This window comes from Helicoverpa armigera, chromosome 19 (genome assembly GCF_030705265.1).
Source record: "Helicoverpa armigera isolate CAAS_96S chromosome 19, ASM3070526v1, whole genome shotgun sequence".
NCBI classification, from domain to species: Eukaryota; Metazoa; Arthropoda; class Insecta; order Lepidoptera; family Noctuidae; genus Helicoverpa; species Helicoverpa armigera.
In genome coordinates, this window is record NC_087138.1 from 8031196 (window position 1) to 8054096 (window position 22901).

The window sequence follows — 22901 nt, forward strand, 5'->3', positions numbered from 1 at the left end:
TTGTTTTGTATAACTAGTTTCGGAGCATTCTTGCATATTGTGGTAACAAAAATTTGTCACGAAATGATTTTTGATGGGATCAACGGTATTGTGTATGAGATTTTTCTGATCTTAAACGCATTTCAAGCTCCAGCTATTACTGTTATTTTCATTATAATTAGTAGAAGTCAGATCCAAGGTATTAGTGGCAATAAGATTCTAAGAAAGTTATGTTGTTCTTAAGTTTAAGGTATAGTCAAATTAATTATAGCTAACATAGATTTATTATAGCATGATGTATCTTGTATCATAATAAAGCTATCCATTTCTATAAGACAAAAGCGTTTTCTTTTTTTTAATACAATACCTATAAAAAAAGAACGAAGAAAGACTCCCTTAGAAAACCCGCGATGTCTACCGCCGCCGTCATCGAGAAGATTTTTTTCGGACTGAGTTTATTACCGGCGCGGCGGCCGAATGACGTGGACACACGGCAATAGTAAATGTATGTATCGCTGAATCGGCGCCGTCATCTAGTTATCGTTGACGGGTCGGTGACAGCGGCGGTGGAAAAACTGCCTTATTGTCACTGAAAACCCGCACTGTGGTGTATGTACATCATCTCAGCCATAGGAAGTCCACTGTTGAACATAGGCCTCCCCCTTGGATTTCCACACGTACCCGCTGGTAGCGACCTGCATCCAGCGTTTTCCGGCAACCTTTGTAAGGTCGTCTGTCCACCTTGTTGGTGGACGTCCTACGCTGCTCTTGCTAGATTGTGATGTATGAGTGACAGTAATACGGGCGAGTTCTCGGCCTCGCTGTGTGTATGTATGAACTGACCTCAGCATGCACGACGTGGCACTTGGCAGTGTCGAGCGTGTAGAGCGCGGCGCCGCTGTCGCCGGCGGGCGAGTTCACGCTCACCGGCTGCTCGGCCTCGCTGTGTGTATGTATGAACTGACCTCAGCATGCACGACGTGGCACTTGGCAGTGTCGAGCGTGTAGAGCGCGGCGCCGCTGTCGCCGGCGGGCGAGTTCACGCTCACCGGCTGCTCGGCCTGGCTGTGTATGTATGAACTGACCTCAGCATGCACGACGTGGCACTTGGCAGTGTCGAGCGTGTAGAGCGCGGCGCCGCTGTCGCCGGCGGGCGAGTTCACGCTCACCGGCTGCTCGGCCTCGCTGTGTGTATGTATGAACTGACCTCAGCATGCACGACGTGGCAGTGTCGAGCGTGTAGAGCGCGGCGCCGCTGTCGCCGGCGGGCGAGTTCACGCTCACCGGCTGCTCGGCCTGGCTGTGTGTATGTATGAACTGACCTCAGCATGCACGACGTGGCACTTGGCAGTGTCGAGCGTGTAGAGCGCGGCGCCGCTGTCGCCGGCGGGCGAGTTCACGCTCACCGGCTGCTCGGCCTCGCTGTGTGTATGTATGAACTGACCTCAGCATGCACGACGTGGCACTTGGCAGTGTCGAGCGTGTAGAGCGCGGCGCCGCTGTCGCCGGCGGGCGAGTTCACGCTCACCGGCTGCTCGGCCTCGCTGTGTGTATGTATGAACTGACCTCAGCATGCACGACGTGGCACTTGGCAGTGTCGAGCGTGTAGAGCGCGGCGCCGCTGTCGCCGGCGGGCGAGTTCACGCTCACCGGCTGCTCGGCCTCGCTGTGTGTATGTATGAACTGACCTCAGCATGCACGACGTGGCACTTGGCAGTGTCGAGCGTGTAGAGCGCGGCGCCGCTGTCGCCGGCGGGCGAGTTCACGCTCACCGGCTGCTCGGCCTCGCTGTGTGTATGTATGAACTGACCTCAGCATGCACGACGTGGCACTTGGCAGTGTCGAGCGTGTAGAGCGCGGCGCCGCTGTCGCCGGCGGGCGAGTTCACGCTCACCGGCTGCTCGGCCTCGCTGTTCTGTTCAGCGCAGTCACCTGAATACAATCATCATACAATCATTACTTTAAACAAAAAAAGCACATAGGTATGTAAATTTTTGTTTGTTCTTGTTGATTGTTAATTGGTGTGCATAATAAATAATATATCTATCTATCTATATCTATCTATCTAAAAAAATCAAAGTCGAACGTGGCGAACCTGGCAAACAAAACGAATTTTACACTTTGGCAAATTCGTTACCGACACTCCTATGGTCCGCGTGTATTGGGAGACGATGGTTCTCTGTGCCGACGTTGCGTCCCCCGCACACTCGAGTGGACCATGGGAGTGTCATTTATGAATTTGCTAAGCTATTTGTAGAATTCTTTTTTTAAAATCGTATGGAAACTTGTACATTTGAATTCGGATGACGTCATCAGTTAAGGAAATATAACGGATTTGAATGGCGCGTTCCACTCGGTTCAGTGTGCGCAAGACATTCCTAGAATTCGATTTCGAAGTAAATTTTTAAACTACTGTTCGGAGTAACCGAACACCTTTACGCAAACACGTGAGCCTCGGCCCACAATTTTTAGCTTTTAGTGCATTTTCGGTCGTCATCGTACACGGGCGTGCATTCAACTAACATTTTTGTAACGATTTTCGTAAATAAACAAAGTTAACGATAATCGCGAGTTTCTCATCTCATTCAACATCAACAAACAACGCACATCCCCGAACATTGGTCCTTCGAGCGTTGCTGTGTTTTGGTGTCTACCAGTGTTTTGTGCTATCAAATCGACTGGCCTCCCAGAAGCGGGTCTCACCAGTCGGTTTGAGAGGTGCTTGTATCACAACAGCGAGTACCAGGGCACAGAGGGAATCAGCAATAACAGTATAGGGTGTGTGCGCTAACATTTTAACATTAACAACAACTTAATAACAAACAATAACAATGGAAGATCTTCTAACAAGACAAGCTGAGCTTACAACATTAATCGAGAGGATTTTCACTAACTTCAAGAAGGAGAACATGGAACGCAGGAAGCTAGTGGCTAAGAAGAAAGCAACAGAATTAAAACTTATGTTTCAAGAGTATAAGGAGAATGATGATGTTTTGAAGGAGTGTAAAGATCGTTCTAGTGACTACTTCACAGGAGGTTACTTTATCGAAACAAGAAACTACTATCTGGAAGCATTAAACTTCATAGAACAGTACATAAAACAGGATGCTGGAGAAAACGTAACAACATCTAACAAAACTATAGAGAGTGTTGATCTAACAAAAATTATAAAGCAACAGGAAGAACATGCGGAGACTGTAACCAAGAGTACAGAAGAGAAGTCCGAAACCAACAACACTAACAATAAGCTAACCGAAAAACTGCGAAAACAAACAGCTAATTACAGAGCCTTCCAGCGTACCATATCGAACATCGACGTAGGTATTTTATTAGAACATTGGGAACTTGAAGATGCGATCAAAACATTGGAATCACGCTGGAAAATCATAGACTGTCTTCACTGGGAGATTGAAAGTGAATTGGAAGCCGAAGGTAAAGAAGAGTTGGAACTACTGTACGATAAATACGAAAAGCAATACCTCCGTTTGAAGAAGTCTATTAACTCTAAAATGTGGTCGGAAAAACATAGAGACAAAACAACACCTAACTTAGAAGTACCAACATTCAACGGCAGTTACAACCAATGGGTGTCCTTTAAGGATTTATTTTCGGAAGCTATCCACAACAATCCTTCACTATCTAAGGCGCAAAAAATGCAGTTTCTGAAGAGTAAGATTCGAGGAGAAGCTGAGCGTCTCATCCAACACTTGCCGATTAGTTCGGACAACTACACAGTTTGCTGGGATATCCTTAACCGCCGTTACAACAACAAAAAGCTTATATTTACATCTCACATCAACATGTTACTAGATTTACCAGTTTTAAAACATCAAGCATTAGCGCCAATCAAGAAGATGCATGACGTCACTCAAGAGTGCCTTAATGCAATAACAAACCTGGGTGTGGACATATCCACCTGGGACCCTTTACTTGTACATCTTTTGGATCAAAGTTAGATGTTGACTCCCATTCCGAGTACATAGACTCGTTGAAAGATCGCCGTGAGTTACCGGTTCTCAAAGATTTTTTAGACTTTTTGGAAAAAAAGTTTACTGCACTAGAGTCATCTCGTCGCAAGAGCGAAACCTTGCCACAGAAATTTGGCAATCAATATTCTCAACAAAATCCATCAACATCATATGGAAAATTACCTTACCATCGAGCAAACAATTATTTTAATTACAACAAGGGAAGCGCAGACAAACAAGTTATTACGAAATCAACATGCAACATAACTACAATAAAATGCCCATTATGCAACAACGGCCACGGACTTTATAACTGCAAAAGATTCTTGGAAATGTCCAGTGAACAGAAATTAAAAACAGTGAAGGAATTAAAAGTCTGCATGAATTGTTTATTTAGTCATAATGGCAATCCATGTAAATCACCTCAAACATGTAGAAAATGCTCGAAGAAACATAATACCATTATTCACGATGCCTGCAATATTGGGTACAACACATCGACTACAAATGTAGCAAAACAAAATGAAATTCAAAACCCTCACGTGCGTCAAAGTAATGAAAATGACTTATCAGCCGAGGTTTTGTTGTCAACCGCTATGCTGAAGGTTAAGGGTACTGATGGAACTTATCATGATATGAGAGCGTTAATAGACCAAGGATCGCAAGTTTCCTTAATAACAGAAAGGGCGGCGCAACAGTTAAATCTGAAAAGACAACATTGCAAAGGAACGGTTATTGGCGTTGGAGAAAAGGAAAATAGTGGAAAAGGGTTACTAAACATTCATTGCCGCTCGATCTACAGTGACTACGAGTTTCGAACTGACGTCATTATTATGAACAGCTTGATTGGAAACTTACCCAACAAAACATTCAAAAAGCCAAACTGGAACATTATTGAAAACATATCCCTTGCGGATCCCGATTTCTACATTAGTCGACCCATTGACATTTTGCTTGGAGCAGATGTTTATTCTTTAATTCTTTTAAGTGGCATGATAAAAGGGGACGAATCAACTCAGCCCGTCGTACAACAAACAAAACTTGGTTGGTTGCTATGTGGAACCGCCAAAACATACCAGTGCAACATAGTGCATAACATTGAACAGATACAAAAATTTTGGGAAATAGAAGAGATCAGTGAGCAGTCTCCTTTATCAGTACAAGATCAACAATGCATAACATTTTACAACGAAACTACAACACGAAAAGAAGATGGACGCTATGTCGTCAGGTTACCGTTAAAGGAAGACATAACAAGTAAACTTGGGTCTTCTAAACAAACTGCACTGGCACAATTTCGAACCTTGGAAAACAAATTTAAAAGGCAACCAAAATTGGCTCAGGACTATAAGAACTTCATGAATGAATATAAAACAATGGAACATATGATACCGACAACAATTAGTAACCAGACACCTGAGTATTATTTGCCGCATCATGGAGTTGAGCGTGTCGATTCTTTAACAACACAATACAGGGTGGTATTTAATGGTTCTCATAAAACAAATACAGGGTACAGTTTGAATGATCTCATGCATACCGGCCCTAATTTACAAATTGATCTACAAACACTTCTTTTAAAATGGAGACAGTATAAATATGCTTTTACGAGTGATATTGAGAAGATGTTTCGTTTTATAGCAGTAGATGAAAGAGATCAAAAGTATCAGAAAATATTTTGGAGAGAGTCTCTAGAACATCCTATTCAAACATTTTGCTTAACAACTGTCACATATGGAACCCGCGCCGCTCCATTTCTGGCAATAATGACTTTAAGAAAACTAGCAGCCGATGAACGTGAAACATACCCAGAAGCCTCAAAAGTTGTCGAATCAGCATTTTATATGGATGACCTTGTACATGGGACAAACACAATTGAAGATGGCAAACAGTTAATCTCGGATTTGAACGCACTAATGAAACTAGGTGGTTTTAACTTAAGGAAGTGGTCGTCGAATGAGAAAAAGCTACTGGATAACATTAAGAAGGACGGAAACAAATCAAACAATGAAGTATTTACATTTAAAACAGAAAACATTTCGAAAACATTGGGCTTATGTTGGAACTCAACAGAAGATAAATTAACATTTCAGTACAACACAAACAAACCTAAAGACAACACCAGAATAACAAAACGAACACTGTTATCGGAGATCTCAAAGGTCTTCGATCCGCTAGGTTGGATGGCACCTTTATCAACCAAACTTAAACTGTTGTTTCAAAGGGTTTGGAAGAAAAACATGAAATGGGACGATGAAGTGCCAATTGAAATTCAGAAGGAGTGGATCAAGATTAAAAGCGAGCTCGGCGCAATTAATCAATATGAGGTACCAAGATGGATACGCAGTCGCAAGGAAGATATCATAGAACTACATGGCTTCTGCGATGCGTCTCTTGTAGCCTTTGCTTGTGTCTTATACGCACGAGTCAACGACGAAACAGAGCCAGTGCTATTGGCCGCAAAAACAAAACTGGTACCTCACAAAAAAGCAGTAACATTACCCAGATTAGAGTTGAGTGGAGCACATTTATTAGCAAAACTTATGAAGAAAACACAGGATGCACTTTCGGAACATAAAACACAAATATATGGTTGGACGGACTCAATGGTCGTGCTTGGATGGATACAGGGCGAACCAACTCGATGGAAAACATTCGTCGCCAACCGAGTGCAACAAATAGTTGAAACAATACCGAGCACATGCTGGCGTTATGTAAAGTCGGGCGAAAACCCAGCCGATGTAGCGAGTCGGGGTTTATACGCACAACAATTAAGAGACAACATTTTATGGTGGCACGGGCCCTCATGGCTCACAACATTCGAAAATCAAGAACAAGAGACCCCAACCTACACAACAGAAGAAGAAGTAAGGTTAAATAAATCATGTACTGTTAAAGAACAAGAAGAAAACATTATTGAAACATTATTGCATAAACACAGCTCATTCAATAAAGTAAACAGAATAATTGCATGGTTGTTACGTGCATTTGCACCTAAGCGAACAGACATGCCATCATATCTCACATTACATGAACTTACTGCAGCAAAATTACTTATAATTAAAACGTGCAACAAATGGAATTTAGATCGGAAATTGAATGTTTACGCAATAAGCAAAGACTAAGTACAAAAAGTAAAATATTAAATTTAAATCCATTCATTGACTCATCTGGTGTCTTACGCATTGGAGGCAGACTTGAAAACTCAACATTGAACATGGAGATGAAGCATCCAAAGATCATACCACGTGATAGTCGTCTGGCTGAGCTTTTAGTGGACGAAGCTCACAAACTTACCTTTCATGGAGGTCCTCGCCTTACTCTGGCCAATCTGAGGCAGCAGTATTGGATACCTGGAGGGAACAACGCTGTGAAAAAACGTCTGAGAAACTGCGTGATTTGTCGCAAAAACAACCCACAGCAACATCAACAGATAATGGGTGATTTACCCACTGCACGTACGGAGCCAGCCCCGCCCTTTTACCACACCGGAGTGGACTACACCGGTTTCGTTGAAATCAAGAGCAACAAAACAAGGAACGCAAGGTCGATGAAAGGTTACATTGCACTTTTTATTTGTATGGTCACAAAGGCCATACACCTGGAACTTGTAACAGATCTAACAAGTACAGCTTTTTTGGCGGCCCTAAGAAGAATGACGGCCCGACGCGGAGCCCCACGCTATATGTATAGCGACTGTGGAACCAACTTTGTGGGCGCTGATCGTATTTTACAACAAGAACACGAACAAGTGCAACAAACATTTGATAACAACTTCATGGGTATACTTGCTGATATGAACATTGAATGGCATTTTAATGCCCCGTCGTGGCCCAGTGCCGGAGGTTTATGGGAACGCGCGGTTCGCAGCTTAAAACACCACCTGAGAAGAGTGATTGGGTCACAAAAATTAACATTTGAAGAATACTACACAATACTAACACAAATTGAAGCCTGTTTAAATTCAAGACCCTTGTGCGCCCTAACAGAAAACATTGATGATCTTGATTACCTGTCACCAGCCCACTTTCTCACAGGCAGGGCAGGAGTAACAATCATAGAAACACCTGAAGATGGAAGAACAAGATGGTATTTGACTAATCAACTATTTCAACAAATATGGAAGAGGTGGAAGTCGGAATATTTGTCACAACTTAACGCACGAAACAAATGGTTAAAACCTCAGGATAACATTCAAGTAGGGAATTTGGTCATTATTCAAGATGAAAACTTACCAGCCGGGAAGTGGGCGATGGCTCGAGTAGTCGAACTGCACCCTGGGCGCGACGGATATGTACGTGTTGTTTCACTGAAAACTCAACATGGGATCATCAAGCGGCCAATAGTCAAATTGTGTTTATTACCTATTCGACCCGCGCAAGATGAACCTGAAACGAAAACTGATAACAAACAAACTAAACAAACAGGAAAGAAAGGAAACAAGAGGCACTGCATTTCCGCTACATTGTACTCCGTTGTGATGGCACTAACATTCTTTATGACTCTTATTTCAAATGCCTACGGAACAAGTAACATCACCCAACTGAACGAAAATCAAGCAATCTACTTTGATCCCATTGCCAAAATGCAACTCATACGACACCAGTGGACGTTGGTAGCCTACTACGATATGTCACCGTACTGGGAAGGAATAACTGCCTTCAAAAAATATTCAAGCTATCTGGAACAATCCTGCAATCGCATGAACAATACCAACAAATGTAACATGATTGTACCACAACAAAGTCACGAGTACACGGAGTTGCAGTATTATAACCAGCTGTTGCTGACACAACATTTCATAGAGCACTCCAGACGGCGTCGCGGGCTTATCAACGGCATTGGATATCTCGCCAATGGACTGTTCGGCGTATTAGATGAACGCTTCGCAGAACAGTACGCCCAAGACATTGAACTTATAAAACGAAACGAAGCACATTTGAAGAATTTGTGGAGTAATCAAACATCGGTAGTAGAATCTGAATACAACTTAATTAAAAGGATGGAGAAAATGGTTGCCATGCAACATAAAGTCATAAACAAACACCTGAACAGCCTTGATAAAGCTTTGAACACTATCAAGCGGAAGTAAACGAAATAACAAAACAGCAAGAGTTTATTCTAACAGCAATTGCAGCGAACAGTATGCTTCAAAATCTGAAAAACATTCAAAACATGATGTTGGACACTATTTCTGATGTTTACCAGGGAAGAGTAAATCTGCATTTATTAACACCAAAACAACTACAACATCAATTGAATGTTATTTCTGGCTTATTAACAGGCGACGTTACTCTACCGATTGAAAACATTCACACAGATTTGAAACAAATATACGAACTTATGAAGATAAGAGCCAGAGTTACAGACAAGTATTTTATATTCGAGATAAAAATACCATTAATCAACAGAGAAACTTATGATCTCTATCACCTCATTGCAGTACCGAAGTTGTACAGAAAAAACATGACTCTCGCAATCACTCCAGTTTCAGATTACGTTGCCATTAACTTACAGAAAGACAATTATTCACCTATAACTACAGAAATATTACAGAAATGTATAACCAGAGGAAGCTCAACATACATGTGTGACTCAAACACACCGATATACAAGATGAAGTCAGATGAAGATCTTTGCATACTGGAGAGAAATAATGTATGCAAAACAAGCAGTGACGCGTGCAAAAGCCAGTTCATTTCATTAACAAAAATAAACACATATTTATATGTATGTTGCGAGCAGTGTCAAGTGCGAATCATATGCGGAGATCGGATTACGCCGCACATACTTATGCGCGCTAATGTCATTACTCTTGATAGCGATTGCGTAATGACAACAAACTCTTTTACAATACATGGACACAAACACTATGAGAGTCAATTTAAGGTCAAATATGATACTCAAACAGCAGTCCTGGCACCGATTAACCACATAATCAATCTGACTATTGATCAAGGATACGAGGACAATTTGGACAACCAATCAAATGAAACAGAAACAGTGCACAACAACTTGCTTAGAGATAGACTTGAAGTTAAAACAGTTGAAAGAAGAACAGAAATATGAAAGTATCACTTCAATGTCTAACCACGACATACATCACTATGCGGTTATCTACATCGTATTGGGGATAGTGGTTATCTTATGCGCTGTTTTCCTATATCGAAAATTATGTAGAAGCTGGAATACAACCCGGAAGAGACGATCAACGAAGCTCAACCAATGCCCAGGACTTCTAGGATCAACAAACACCAATCGCAAGCTCAAGAAGAACACGAGATGAAAGAGTTTAGCAAACCCAGACCCGTGTTCCGTAAATTAGTTTTTAATAACGATTCGGAATAATATTTTTCTATTTTTGTTTAACATTGTATAATAATATTTTTTGTATTTTTGTTTATACTTTATACTTTTTTTGTAATGGATGCACACCCCAGCCTCCCTCATCTTTGCTGGTCGGGAATATGTTCGGAGTAACCGAACACCTTTACGCAAACACGTGAGCCTCGGCCCACAATTTTTAGCTTTTAGTGCATTTTCGGTCGTCATCGTACACGGGCGTGCATTCAACTAACATTTTTGTAACGATTTTCGTAAATAAACAAAGTTAACGATAATCGCGAGTTTCTCATCTCATTCAACATCAACAAACAACGCACATCCCCGAACAACTACATATATCGCATCTCAGTACACAACCTTAAAATTTACTTATCGCTTGCGCAAAAGTAGAAAACAAAACTAGATATTATGTACTGTTCAGTATTTACGAAAACAAATAAAATAATATACAAACAAGGAAGTAACTCACCAATATCGTGGTCAAACGTCAGTCTTCTAATAAAGCTCTCGCTCTTCGGACTAGTTGACAATATAGATCTATTTTTCCTAAACGACGCGTTCTTCTTGCTATTTCGTTCGAACACTTCAATCTTCCAGTCACACCTACACTTCGAGGCTTTCTGCCATAGCTCGGTACATTCCGTTTCCGACATCGCTGGGGCCTTTAATATTTCCCCTTCCGTCAATTCTTCGCAAATAAAGCTAGCTAAACACCTCACATGGCCATCGATAACATGAGTCATCCTCACTCTACTAGGACACCTATAACTAGGTACCTTTCTCTCATCGTCAGAACTAAATATATCGTCATTCGGACACCGCAACTTTACAAGGAACTCCAACAAATGATTAATGTCATCCAATTCAGTCGTTTGCTGTTTTAACTTGTACACAACTAATTGTGCGAGTCTCGAGTGTATTAGTGCGAAGTCAATGTTTTTAAATCTCTCATCGTCCATATATGTAAAAATTGTGTGTTGGAGATGTTTGGACTCGGATTTGAGAGAATCTCCAGCGGTCTCCGGTTCCGCAGTCAGAGAGAATGTTAAGGCATCTGCTATTCTTTTGGCAAATACCTGACAGGTCCGTTCTATACAGAGTAGTTGGCTGACAGTATGGTTCATAGTTGGAGCGTCTCCGTTCACAATCTTGGCTCCTGGTTGCCTACAAAGTCTTTGCCTAAGAGGGTCTGTTTTTCGCCAATGAGGGGGTCTTTCGTTGGATATTTTGCAGGATTTCATGGCGACGCAGAGTTCTGACATGGGGCTTAGAGTGGAGTCCCTTGAGGGGCTGAGCTGTGACATGGAAAGGCTGATGCGTGAGAGGGACAGGTCCTCAGGGACCCGGGAGTGAGCACAGCTGTCGCTGTACGCGAATGAACAAGCGCTCTCGTATTTGTTCTTGAGATAGTTCTCCAGTAATGTCAGCCCTTCAGGTGTGCGTAAGTCCGTGAATGTGTCGAGGAACGGCCAGTACTCTTTCCAACCAACTTTCATTTCTTCTGCTAATTCTCTGTAAAATTGAATAAATGTTTGATTATTGGACAATATTTTGTTAATGAGGAAAGTTATTCAAGATAAAATAACAGTATGAAATAATGTTATTCTTATGGCTAGCTATTTTTGAGAAATACACGATTACTTTGGGAATTATTTACTATGGTTTTGTTTCAAAGAAAATTTTGAGCTATTATTATGTCATACTATAGCTTATTACAAAGTAAATAAATAAGAAAATAAAACTATCTACCACGCTATATAACTACGCTTAGCTCTAATCAATACACACATATATTATTTTAATATTTTTAATATGTAAATCTACAAACCTGCCAACAGTTTCAAGCCCCTTCGTAATCTCTTTAAGCCTGAAAGCCTGCGGCTTAGGACTGGCGGGCGGGGCCGGAGTATGCGTCGTATAGTTAGCGTGGGGCATCAGCGGCGCCGCGGGCCCGGGGGCGCCGCCCTGCGCGGGCAAGCGGGGCGGAGTCTTCCAGCGACGACGGAACAGTTCCGCGTCTCGAGCCTCCATGGGACCGGCGTATGCTCGGATCTCGTAGCGAGGGCTTAGGGGGTCGCGGTTTATTTCCTGATATGATAACAAAGTTTTTTTTTTAATTAGATAAATAAAATACATAGGTACAGAGGAATCAGATAACTACACATTTTGAGCTTTTCAATATCATGTCAAGCTGTGAGAACCGAGAACCGTCAAAAAAATGGTGTAAGTTCCTTATCACACTAGCGTCGTAACCTCTATGGGTCGATGGTCTTTTATTTTTAACGACGTCAAAAATCATCAAATGACCCACTGTTGGTTAGCAGCGGTGAGGGAGTGTCAGACTCTTGCTGACTAAAAACAGTCATGTTCCGTCGTAGGCCTTATATTTACCAGGGCCGCGGTAACTTTTGCGAACAATCCCGTAGCCCCGGCAGACGTGTATGAACCTTAGCGACGAATTTAAAGTTTCCTAATCGTTTTTTTTCTTTGTAAGTTCCTACGACCCGGTTAAAACCAGTTATTTCCTCTTACCGGCGGCACTGCAGGCGTAAAGGCTTTGCCGATGGTAGGCACGGCGCTACCGTCTTCGCTGTGTAGTACGGGCACGTAGTACCGCTCGCGGAGCATGGCAGCGATACGGGCTGGCACACCCGGGGAGCTACTTGGCCGGTTTTTTAGTTAATTTCCTACGATCCGGTCATCATCCTTCGAGCCTTTTTCCAAACTATATTGGGGTCGGCTTCCAGTCTAACCGGATGTAGCTGAGTACCAGTGCTTTACAAGGAGCGACTGCCCTATCTGACCCCCTCAACCCAGTTACCAATACCCCTTGGTTAGACTGGTGTCAGACTTACTGGCTTCTGACTACCCGTAACGACTGCCAACGATATTCAATGACAGCCAAACCCACCAACAACAGCAAAATGACGATCAAAAGCAGTTATTTCCTCTTACCGGTGGCACTGCAGGCGTAAAAGCCTTGCCGATGGTGGGCACGGCACTGCCGTCTTCACTGTGCAGTACGGGCACGTAGTACCGCTCGCGGAGCATGGCAGCGATACGGGCTGGCACACCCGGGGAACTGTTTGTAGCTCGCTTGCAGATTATCTGAGGAAAAGGTATATATTATATGTATTAAAGGTATATATTATATTATGTGTAGTGTATGTATTTGGTGGTGAAAATAAATAAATAAATATTTTTTGTTATCATTAACACTAGCAAGCGCAGCGTAGGACGTCCACTAACAAGATGGACAGACGACCTTATAAAGGTCACCGGAAGACGCTGGATGCAGGTCGCCTCCAACAGGTATCTGTGGAGATCTAAGGGGGAGGCCTATGTTCGGCAGTGGACGTGGACGACACAAACATGCGTCAGAGCGGCGGCCATCAGCAGTTTATCTAGTGCCTTCCGAATCACTTAATAAGTCGCCATGACAAGACGGTCACCCATCCACGGTGCGACCGCGCCAAGCTTTGCTTGAGCTTGTGAGCGATCGATCCTCGCGACTTTAAATTAACCAATCTAGATTAGATACATTATTCTTTATTGTACACCACAAAATAAATTAACAACACAATGGGCGATCTTATCGCTAAATAGCAATTGCAGGCATCCAGACAACCTTTGGATGGAGTTTATTTGTAGAAAATATTGAAAGGGTGCAGTTTTGGGGTGTAACATATTATCTAGTATTAATTGAGATATTAAAATAACTTACATCCTTAGCCTGTTCTCCATACTTATTGACAGCGCTTCTGTTGCACTGTGGGAATGACGTCAGCACGTCGACTACCTGTTCCGCTCCGAACTTGGCCGCGAAATGCAGAGGAGTCTCGTTGATCGCCTTGTCAGGAGTGTTCAGGTAACGATCCACTAGAATGCTTGCGAATTCCTGTCAATATTACAATTATGTTATTTAATTCAAGTGTGTATTTTTAAAGTCGGAAATGGAAAATAGCTTTTTGGTAAATGCAAACCCAGATTACCACAGCGGGAGGGGTCATTTGATGATTTTTTACGTCGTTAAAAAAAACCCAGATTACACAAAAAAATAACATATTTGTAGGATGAAATTTAACTGGAATAAAATTGCAGCCGGAACCACAAAGATGACAAATAATTTAACAGTGACTTAGAAACGATCTATTTATTAATCAATGGTTGAGTACCAGTGTTTTACATGGAGCATTCGATTACCCGGCAACCCTTATCAGACTTTCTAACTTCTGACTATCCATTACGATTTTAAAAGAGGTCCAAATGACAGTCGAGACCCACTAATTTTACGTGGCTTCCAAAACACTAAGCAATTATCAGTTCTTGTGGAATAATATGCTGAATACCAATTTTTTACATGGAGCAACTGCCCGGATGACCTCCTCAATCCAGTAACCCTTGCAACCTGATACCCCTTTTCTAGCTTTCCAATCGTGAAGACTACCAAAGACGTTCAATGACAGCCGGGACCTACAGTTTGACTTGTCATCCGAAACACTTGTTTCTTGTGGAATAATATCAAGCAATAAAATGCGTCTTAATATAGTTTCTTACCTTACAAGAGTCAGCATCAGCGTCCATGCCGTATAAGGTTTGCACAAACATGGGATTGCCGACCGTCGTCAGAATCAGGTTACAGATCTCAGCGTTCATCGCTTTGGCTGCTATGTGCAATGCGTTGTAGCGGGAGCCTTCCTGCAATAGTAGAATACATTTATTTATTACTTAAAAAGAAAAAAAAAATACATCCAAATTGAAAAGTCGGTTGAAAATACAGTACATACATTCACAGACTTAAAACTATATGTATTGAGGTATGAAACCGCAAAATTAATACATTTGTATTTATTTTATTAGTTAAGTGACTGCCAAAAACGATGGAGGGTTTGAATTTTACCGCGTTTTTCTTCTATTGATATAATTGTTGGATAATTATTTTATATTGAGTTCCTAATTGTCTGTAAAATGTACAAAATTATTCCCTACAAAATCCGTAGCGATGAAGTCAAAGATCATATTTTTTATACTCTGTTTCTGTACGTAGTAAACTAATGAAACTGAAGTTAATATTCAGTTTCAAAATAAATTCAAAACATAAAAAATAACATTAACCTACAAATAAAAAAGAAAACAACATTTAACTACAATATATATACAACTATTACGTATATATGTATGTGTGTCATTAACGCCTTGTCAGGTAACTGCGCCTGATCAATTGAATGCTAATTTTGTCATTGAGCTCGCACCACGCGTTTGACTCACATATAAATGTTCAATTTGTTGAATTGCAATCTGTTAGGAATAATATGAATGAACTGGCTTATATATTATATAGTACTAACTGCTCGTAAGCCGTATGTATTTATAAGAAAATAGAATATGAATTGTGCTTTGGGCATATATTTTCTTGTGTGGTAGTAAATTGATGTTTCTAAATCCTTGTAAACTTTCATCAGTTAAACAAAAATGCAAGTCAAAAATATCTTAGAAATAATGGGTTCGAAGTGAGAGGTTTTTGCTTTGGGACTCATTTTCGTCAACTTGATAGTGGCTTATTTGTTGCAAACAATCAAAAATATCCTCTTACAAGGAATTGGTCTTATAAACAGTCCTGTCTACTACTATCCCGTATTAACGATAAGGCTAGTTCTTACCTGCATGATAGCTGGCGTGTTGCCACTGCTGACGAGGAACCTGGGGTTGTCCCACACCCTGTCTCGCACGGTGGTGGAGAGCCCCGCCTCAATCGCCTTCCTCAGCGCCACCATGTCTTGCGGAGAAGGCGCCTTGAACGGGTATGGTTTCTCTCCCATCACCGCTGAAACAAAAGATAAAAAGTCATTTATTGAAAGTAGGCTGAAAATCAGCACTCTTTGAAGGTCACATTTACAAAAGACAGCCCTCAAAACGCGACTTCCTATGTGTTTTTGCTAGGAAGAAGACGTGGTGGAACAAACTGCCCAGCAACACAATTCTGTCTGTATGGTTTGAAGAACCGTATACAAAATATAAAAAATATGGATAGTTATCCATAAGTACTAAAGAACTATTACTAATAAAGATATTTTTTCTGTGGTCGTAACCTAGACTGGCCCCCTACCGAACGGCTTAGTACATTTTCTCACGATTGGGAAGCCCTAATATCTCCGGGTGACCAGAGACTCGTCTGTTTTCACCCAGGTGTACCTGACCAGATGTAGTTGGTAATTGGCTGAACGATGCCACATTCAGAAGTTTTAGGTGGGATCAATGAGCAAATTATCTACAGTTCTACGGAAAATACAGCCTAGAACTCAAGCGGAAAATTGGCAGGTATTTTTCCAACTATAAAGTTATGCGTGACATGAATTCAGGCTTCATTAAATTAGTTAATTAACGGTTCGCGTGATAATCAGTAATGAGACCGCTAGCCGTTTTATATACTAGTTAACCTAGACTAGACAAGTCTAAATTGACCTGTTTTGTTTTCAAAATACAAAACCAAAATTCTTTTTAACAAGTATTTTTTGTTTTCTGAATTCATCTTATCTTCTATGTCTATACGATTATTTATTAAATCAACTTTAGTTTAAAAAGTACATTGAAATTAGACTAATTGGATTAGCACTCTTCTAGCCAGCAAAGACGCCTACTCCACTCTATCTGAAAATCAGGATATAAGTACATACGGAGTATACATTGTTCAACCTTATAAATATGCGGAATGTATACATATTTGTCAAATTGTTCAAAGGTTAATACTGTAATCTCCAATCATATAAATTGATAATACTGAAAAACAATACATTCACTCGTTAACAAAGGCTATAAACGATTTTATTGCCTAAGTTTTTATATTATTCATCTAAACGGATAAAATTCTCTAGGAAGGATAACATAACAGTAAAAACACGTGATTATTCAACAAGATTTCCTCATTTATTTCGACATTACAGGGTTGAGAGTCACGTGTTCCATTGTTGACCTTTTAAAGTATTTCTAAATTCTGACCAAAAACTTTTAAACGTCTGTTGAACACTTCTGTAAAAAATTTCAGATTATGACGTTGAAAGGTCCGTTTTACAGCCACACTTTTTTTAAACAAGTGTTCAACAAATGTTTAAGTTTTTGTAGCAAGGCCCTGAATGTTTTATTTTGCAAGACTTCTTTATTTATGAAACATGCTGATTTGTTTGTTTGAAACATGACTATACCCTATGCATAATAACATAAGAGAATATGTATATGATGATAAATGAGACGCCTATATAAAAGGAGAGCATGAAGCATCTGTATTGCATTTAAGTACCTATATTTTATAATATAAAAATGGGAGAGTTTTCCTGCCTCTAATTTGAAAAAATATTTCAGTATTAGATTCAGTTGTTAGCTAATTTATAGAGGAAAGCAACTTTTATCCATGAGCGGTAACTAGTTCTCATGGAATTCGTGTGATACTACTGAAGGATCTTAGTATGTAATTTACACGTAGATTCTAACCATTAAAATTTAAATTACGATGGTCTACAAAACCCCAAACCGCAATGCACATTAAAACCAGCCAATTTCCGTTTTTACTTTCAACCTATTAAGGCTTAGAAAAGGCTATACCGCAGTATGTTCGTACGTACATTACTAACTAGAACCTAGAACGTTGACCTAACCACGGCTTTCGTTCCACAACTATGTATGACGTAGAGACTGTAATATTATTATTTTAATACTGAAAGCGAAAGTCATGTCAGGTGTTCAGGTAATTATTTAGACACGATATATGATAAAGTTGGCTGCTATTAGTGATAATTTCGTATAAAATGTTATGTATGTTCGATTGATTCATAGGCATTTATATACAGTATATCTTTGTATCATTACAAGCCATCTCCTGCGGTTTCACCCGCGTCCCTGGGTAACTTTTTTTTTATTTTTGGGAAAAGATTCGCCTGGGGAGAGGCGGAGGGGTGTGCCGGACTCTTATCAGCTAAAACCCCCTGTGTCCTCCTTGCACGTGGGCGCGTGGGCAGCAGGAACCCAAATACTGTATATAAATGGCAGGTAACTACCACAACCCATCATCATCTGCCTAGCCTTTTCTCAACTATGTTGTGGTCGGTTTCAAAGTCAAAAACGTTTATTGAAACTAGGCTAGTTTTTAGCACTTTTAAAGTCAAATAATACAAAAGAACAGCTGCACCCCCAAAACGCCCCCCTTTCACCACTTCCTAGTGTTATGGTTCAAGTCTCAGTATGCAGCGGAGTAAGAGCGTTTTACCTGGAGAGACTACCTGTTTTTACTTCATATTCCCTGAAAATTTTATTCTTCAAATACAAATTCCTTGTATTCGTTTCAACCTTCACAACATTTAAACTTTGGCATTTACCTGTCTCATGTCTCATTGACGGACACTATAAATATAATTTTATGTTAATGTAATCACACAAAGCGTCATTGTCTAGCTGGTTTTAAACAAACAAGTAATTGTTTGGTATTCCATTAATACCAAACAATTGAAGGAAATCTTATTCGCGATCTTAGGTCGTCTAGGATCTTAATTAAAAGGCTGTAAATACGATTGGAAGATACTACAGTTAATTTGAACTCAATTCGCCAATGAGTCAGGATAGCAACTGAGCGACCTACTTACATGTATAGCCTATGGCCTACCTACCTATAGCCTCAAACTAGATCAAGTAAACGAACCTAGTAGGTATACACTATTATTTTTTTTTGAGTTCTAGTAAAACGCCAAACCACCTTAAAAAAAACATCATTTTATTTACAAACAATGCGACAATCTTTCCTTTATTCTTCATCAAAAGCATCATATTAAATTCAGTTCACTTTTATCTGAAGATAAACAACCAAGAGGCATTATAAACAACGACACGTCTAAACAATCTGTTAAAAAAAAAAAAAACAAAAGCGCATCATAGTTTTCTTTTCCCGCGCAAAAATGGCTGCTTGTCAAAAGAAATTGGATTATAGGTTATAGTGACGCTAGTAATTAGCGTTCATTGGTCTGGCATCGTGACAAATGTTCTAGACATAGATAGGCAAGTTCTTATGTGATTATCTTCGAGTCCAATGTGTAACGATCGCCTCACATCTAGAACAGTGACATAATGTTGTCTAAATACATGGATCGAATGTTATGAGATGGATAAAGTCCGTGAATATTGAAGATTCAAATCATCCTTCTGCTGTCCATATAACAATTTTTTTTTGGTCTGCCATTGTCGTGTTTTTCTTCCACACTGTCATGATCATCTCACAACTTTCCAGCAAGTAGTCTCTCACACAATCCACCAATCGTATCTATGGTCGTCTCCTTCCCTTACATGTAAATCCATGCTCATGAAAATTATAGTAAAAATCATGACAAGCTTTGAGAAAAATATATAGCATAACGACCATGATAATGATGATTAATAAATAAGATTTTGTATGTCTTCTGATATTTAAGGCGGCCAACTTTCCGAAAACTGAATGCGGGACTTAACCTTTCGTGAAAAGGGGCATTGAAAAATGATCGGACGGAACTGATAAAATAAAAACCGTAAGCAAAAAGCTATAATTTAACCTATCAATATCGTGTCACAGCGTGCACTAATGTCTTATTTTTCAAAATCATTAGGCCTCACGAGTTCAGTAGATATAAAGAGAACGAGATTATATTATAGGTAAGCTGTGTTCCTGCACTGTTGAGCGTGCGAGCAGGTGGGTATTGTGTAGAAGTGTGGTAGAAAAATAGGGATGCGGGACATGCGGGACGCATACAACGTTTTGCGGGACTATTTTACTATTAATTTCAAAGCGGGATTTCGTCAAGCATTGCGGGACGGTCCCGCAGAATGCGGGACGGTTGGCCGCCTTACTGATATTTGCACTCAATTCCTGTCTTGGATTTGAAAGAAATCCTCCTTAGATTGGCCGACATATTTCAGCTTACAGATAATACTAGCAAGGTCTTAGAAAGCTCGTGTATCGTGAAAGATAAGTATACAACAAACATGAACGCAGCCGCACGTTTTATCCTTGAATGAATCGGTCCACTATCACGCCACGTACGATACGTAAACATACTATTTTTATCTTCCCATAATTTCAGAGCCACACCCACTCATAATTCATAAGAAAAAACATACAATATATCCGTGTAAAAACACATAATAGAACCCAAAAAATTCACTCGTGTATACAAGCGGAAATCACGTTATAGAAACATTCAAAGTACACCTTAAAAACTGAGGCATAGAATTCATTTTGGTCTATCAAAGTAGAAGAGAATAATTTGGCACGAAAGCAATCACTTTCTCTTCAGGTGTATATTTGGCTTGATAAGACAGATAGTTTTGCCAGGAATAGTTACATGACTAAACAGTTCATAGTAAACAGTATTTATTGTGAGTCGTCAGAACAATTAAGATATAGGTAATGAAGAAACCGCGACAGCCCTGTCGGGATTACCAGTAAAGGTTTTCCTGAGTAAGTAACCTAGGTACGTCAAACAAGCGACTAATTGTAAAGCTTTTGGAAAGCCTCGCGTAAATAGTGTCTTGCAGGCCGTAAAATAAGAGATACCTAATAAAAATATATTTTACGTTTGATGATGAAGACGCTTCATATGACCATCTGTTTTCATAAGACTATACAATATTGATCAAACACAATTAAAGCAATTTTATCCTATAGGTAATCCACCAGATGCTGATTATAATATTCCCATATCTAAGTATTTATGTTGCAAAGATATCTGATCTGAACCCTGGGATGCATTAAAATAGCCTCTACGAGTGGCGATGCTCAAATATGCGAAAGATGCACAATGTGCAAGACCGTTAGCAACTCAGTGGGTTGTTAATATTTTACCACAATTTACAATATAGTTCGTACATTTATGTATTTAGTTGAAATACAGCTATTACGTATTACTGTTACTTCTTATTACGTATTATTACGTATTATTGTATACTAATATAATAAAGAGGATTTTGTTTACCCTAAAAGCTGCGAAAGTAATGAACCGATATGAAAAATTCTTTCAATTTTGGGAAACTACACTATCCACGAGTAAAATAGGCTATACCTATTTAATCCCGGTAAGGGAAAAAGTTCCATGACGCGGGTGAAAAAAGCTTCTGTAGTTAGGTATACAGTGGGAAGTATTTTTTTGGTCTGAACAGTAAGGTTTCGTGTTCGTTCTCGTATTCTATTATGAAGACGTTTACAAAAAAACATTTTGGTGTGCTAGAAAATGGGGTCAAACGAAACAAAAGAAATAACCTTATCATTGGAGTCTGATTAGAGACACATTTACGATTGTCTGATAAAATAAGGAAGGGAAGAAATAGAGTATTGAGATAAGAAGGTCGACGCTCTTCACTACCGTTCGTTTATCGTATTGTCAGACAAACAAAATATCATTTTTATTTATGTTTCTAGTAGATACCTGTCTTAGATTACCCAATACATATTGCCTTTTTCTCCACACATATTCTAATAGAAAAAATAATAATAATGGCGTCCAGGCTATGTATTCTTCCGATCTACTGCTTAATTTAAAGACTTTCTCACGCACCAAAGGCAGAACCAATTTTGACAACATTTTGTAAAGTACTCATTTTATCCAGAAGCTGGAAGTAGTTCCCTCCCATCTACGATTCAAACAACATTAAAATACTCACAACTATCGTTCCCATCAGTAGTGTCAGTGGGTTCTGCTCCCCTCAACGCGAAAGACACGGCATCCTGTCGGTTTCTAAACGCCTTGAACCTCGACGCCTTATATCTTCGCACCAGCTCCAAAGCCTCAGACTTGTTCTTGTAGACGTGCAGTGCTTCTGTATGACAAAAAAATTAAACTGTCAAATTTTGTAAATGAACAACAAATGTTTTTATAAACAAGGTCATCTGTCTATGTCCAAACATCTGACTCAAAAACTGCTGAACAGTTGAAAAAGGGATTTAAGAAGAAAGTCCACACCTATAGGACCTTAAGAACAAATGGTACAAAGTTTAGAATTTTCTTTTATACTTAGGCCACAAAATTACCACTGGAATTCTGGCTGTCCCATGGGGCATTCACAGTACAGTACATATAGGTAATTATAGTAATAAAGCCAATTAAACGTCTTTCACTTTATTTCTTTACTAGACATACATACGAGTTACATAATAATGACCCGTATGGATAACGTGATCGAAAGGTCAAAGGGACAATATGAAAATAGAAAATAATAATAACAAGTATCCAGTCAAAGGAAATAGGCTCTCAAACTACTGAACCTATTTAAAAAAAATATTCCCGAGACGAGACTGCGAAAAACAGCTGGTATTTTAATATATGCAAATGTGCAAATTAATACTTAAAATGGGACCTACATTCTTAGGCCAAAATAATAGTTACCTATTGATTATTTTGGTTGATCGGTCAAAAGTATTTGTTGTACTATTGAATGGCACATTACTATGAATTATTAGGTGAGTTGGCTGCAAGAACTCGATGAAGGGGAAAAAAACTCTATAATGAAAATACTAACTCTTTTACTAGTAGTTTGATGGTCACTTAAAATCAATAGTGCTTCAAAGTGTAAAATGGATAGACCAATGACAGATTAAAGTTG

At 39.9% G+C, this 22901-nt stretch overlaps 1 protein-coding gene across 1 annotated transcript in view; it reads right to left on the minus strand.

Moving 5' to 3' along the window:
• The window catches only part of LOC110374128 (ankyrin repeat and LEM domain-containing protein 2 homolog), a 29637-nt gene that overhangs the window by 4762 nt on the left and 1974 nt on the right, over nucleotides 1-22901 (minus strand). Inside the window, exons 3-10 of the mRNA XM_064039522.1 lie at nucleotides 21963-22118; nucleotides 15953-16116; nucleotides 14850-14990; nucleotides 14017-14190; nucleotides 13248-13400; nucleotides 12121-12380; nucleotides 10762-11804; nucleotides 1790-1911 (exon numbers count right to left, since the gene is read on the minus strand). Coding sequence (XP_063895592.1) covers nucleotides 1790-1911; nucleotides 10762-11804; nucleotides 12121-12380; nucleotides 13248-13400; nucleotides 14017-14190; nucleotides 14850-14990; nucleotides 15953-16116; nucleotides 21963-22118 — 2213 coding nt within the window. The remainder of the gene's footprint in view (nucleotides 1-1789; nucleotides 1912-10761; nucleotides 11805-12120; nucleotides 12381-13247; nucleotides 13401-14016; nucleotides 14191-14849; nucleotides 14991-15952; nucleotides 16117-21962; nucleotides 22119-22901) is intronic.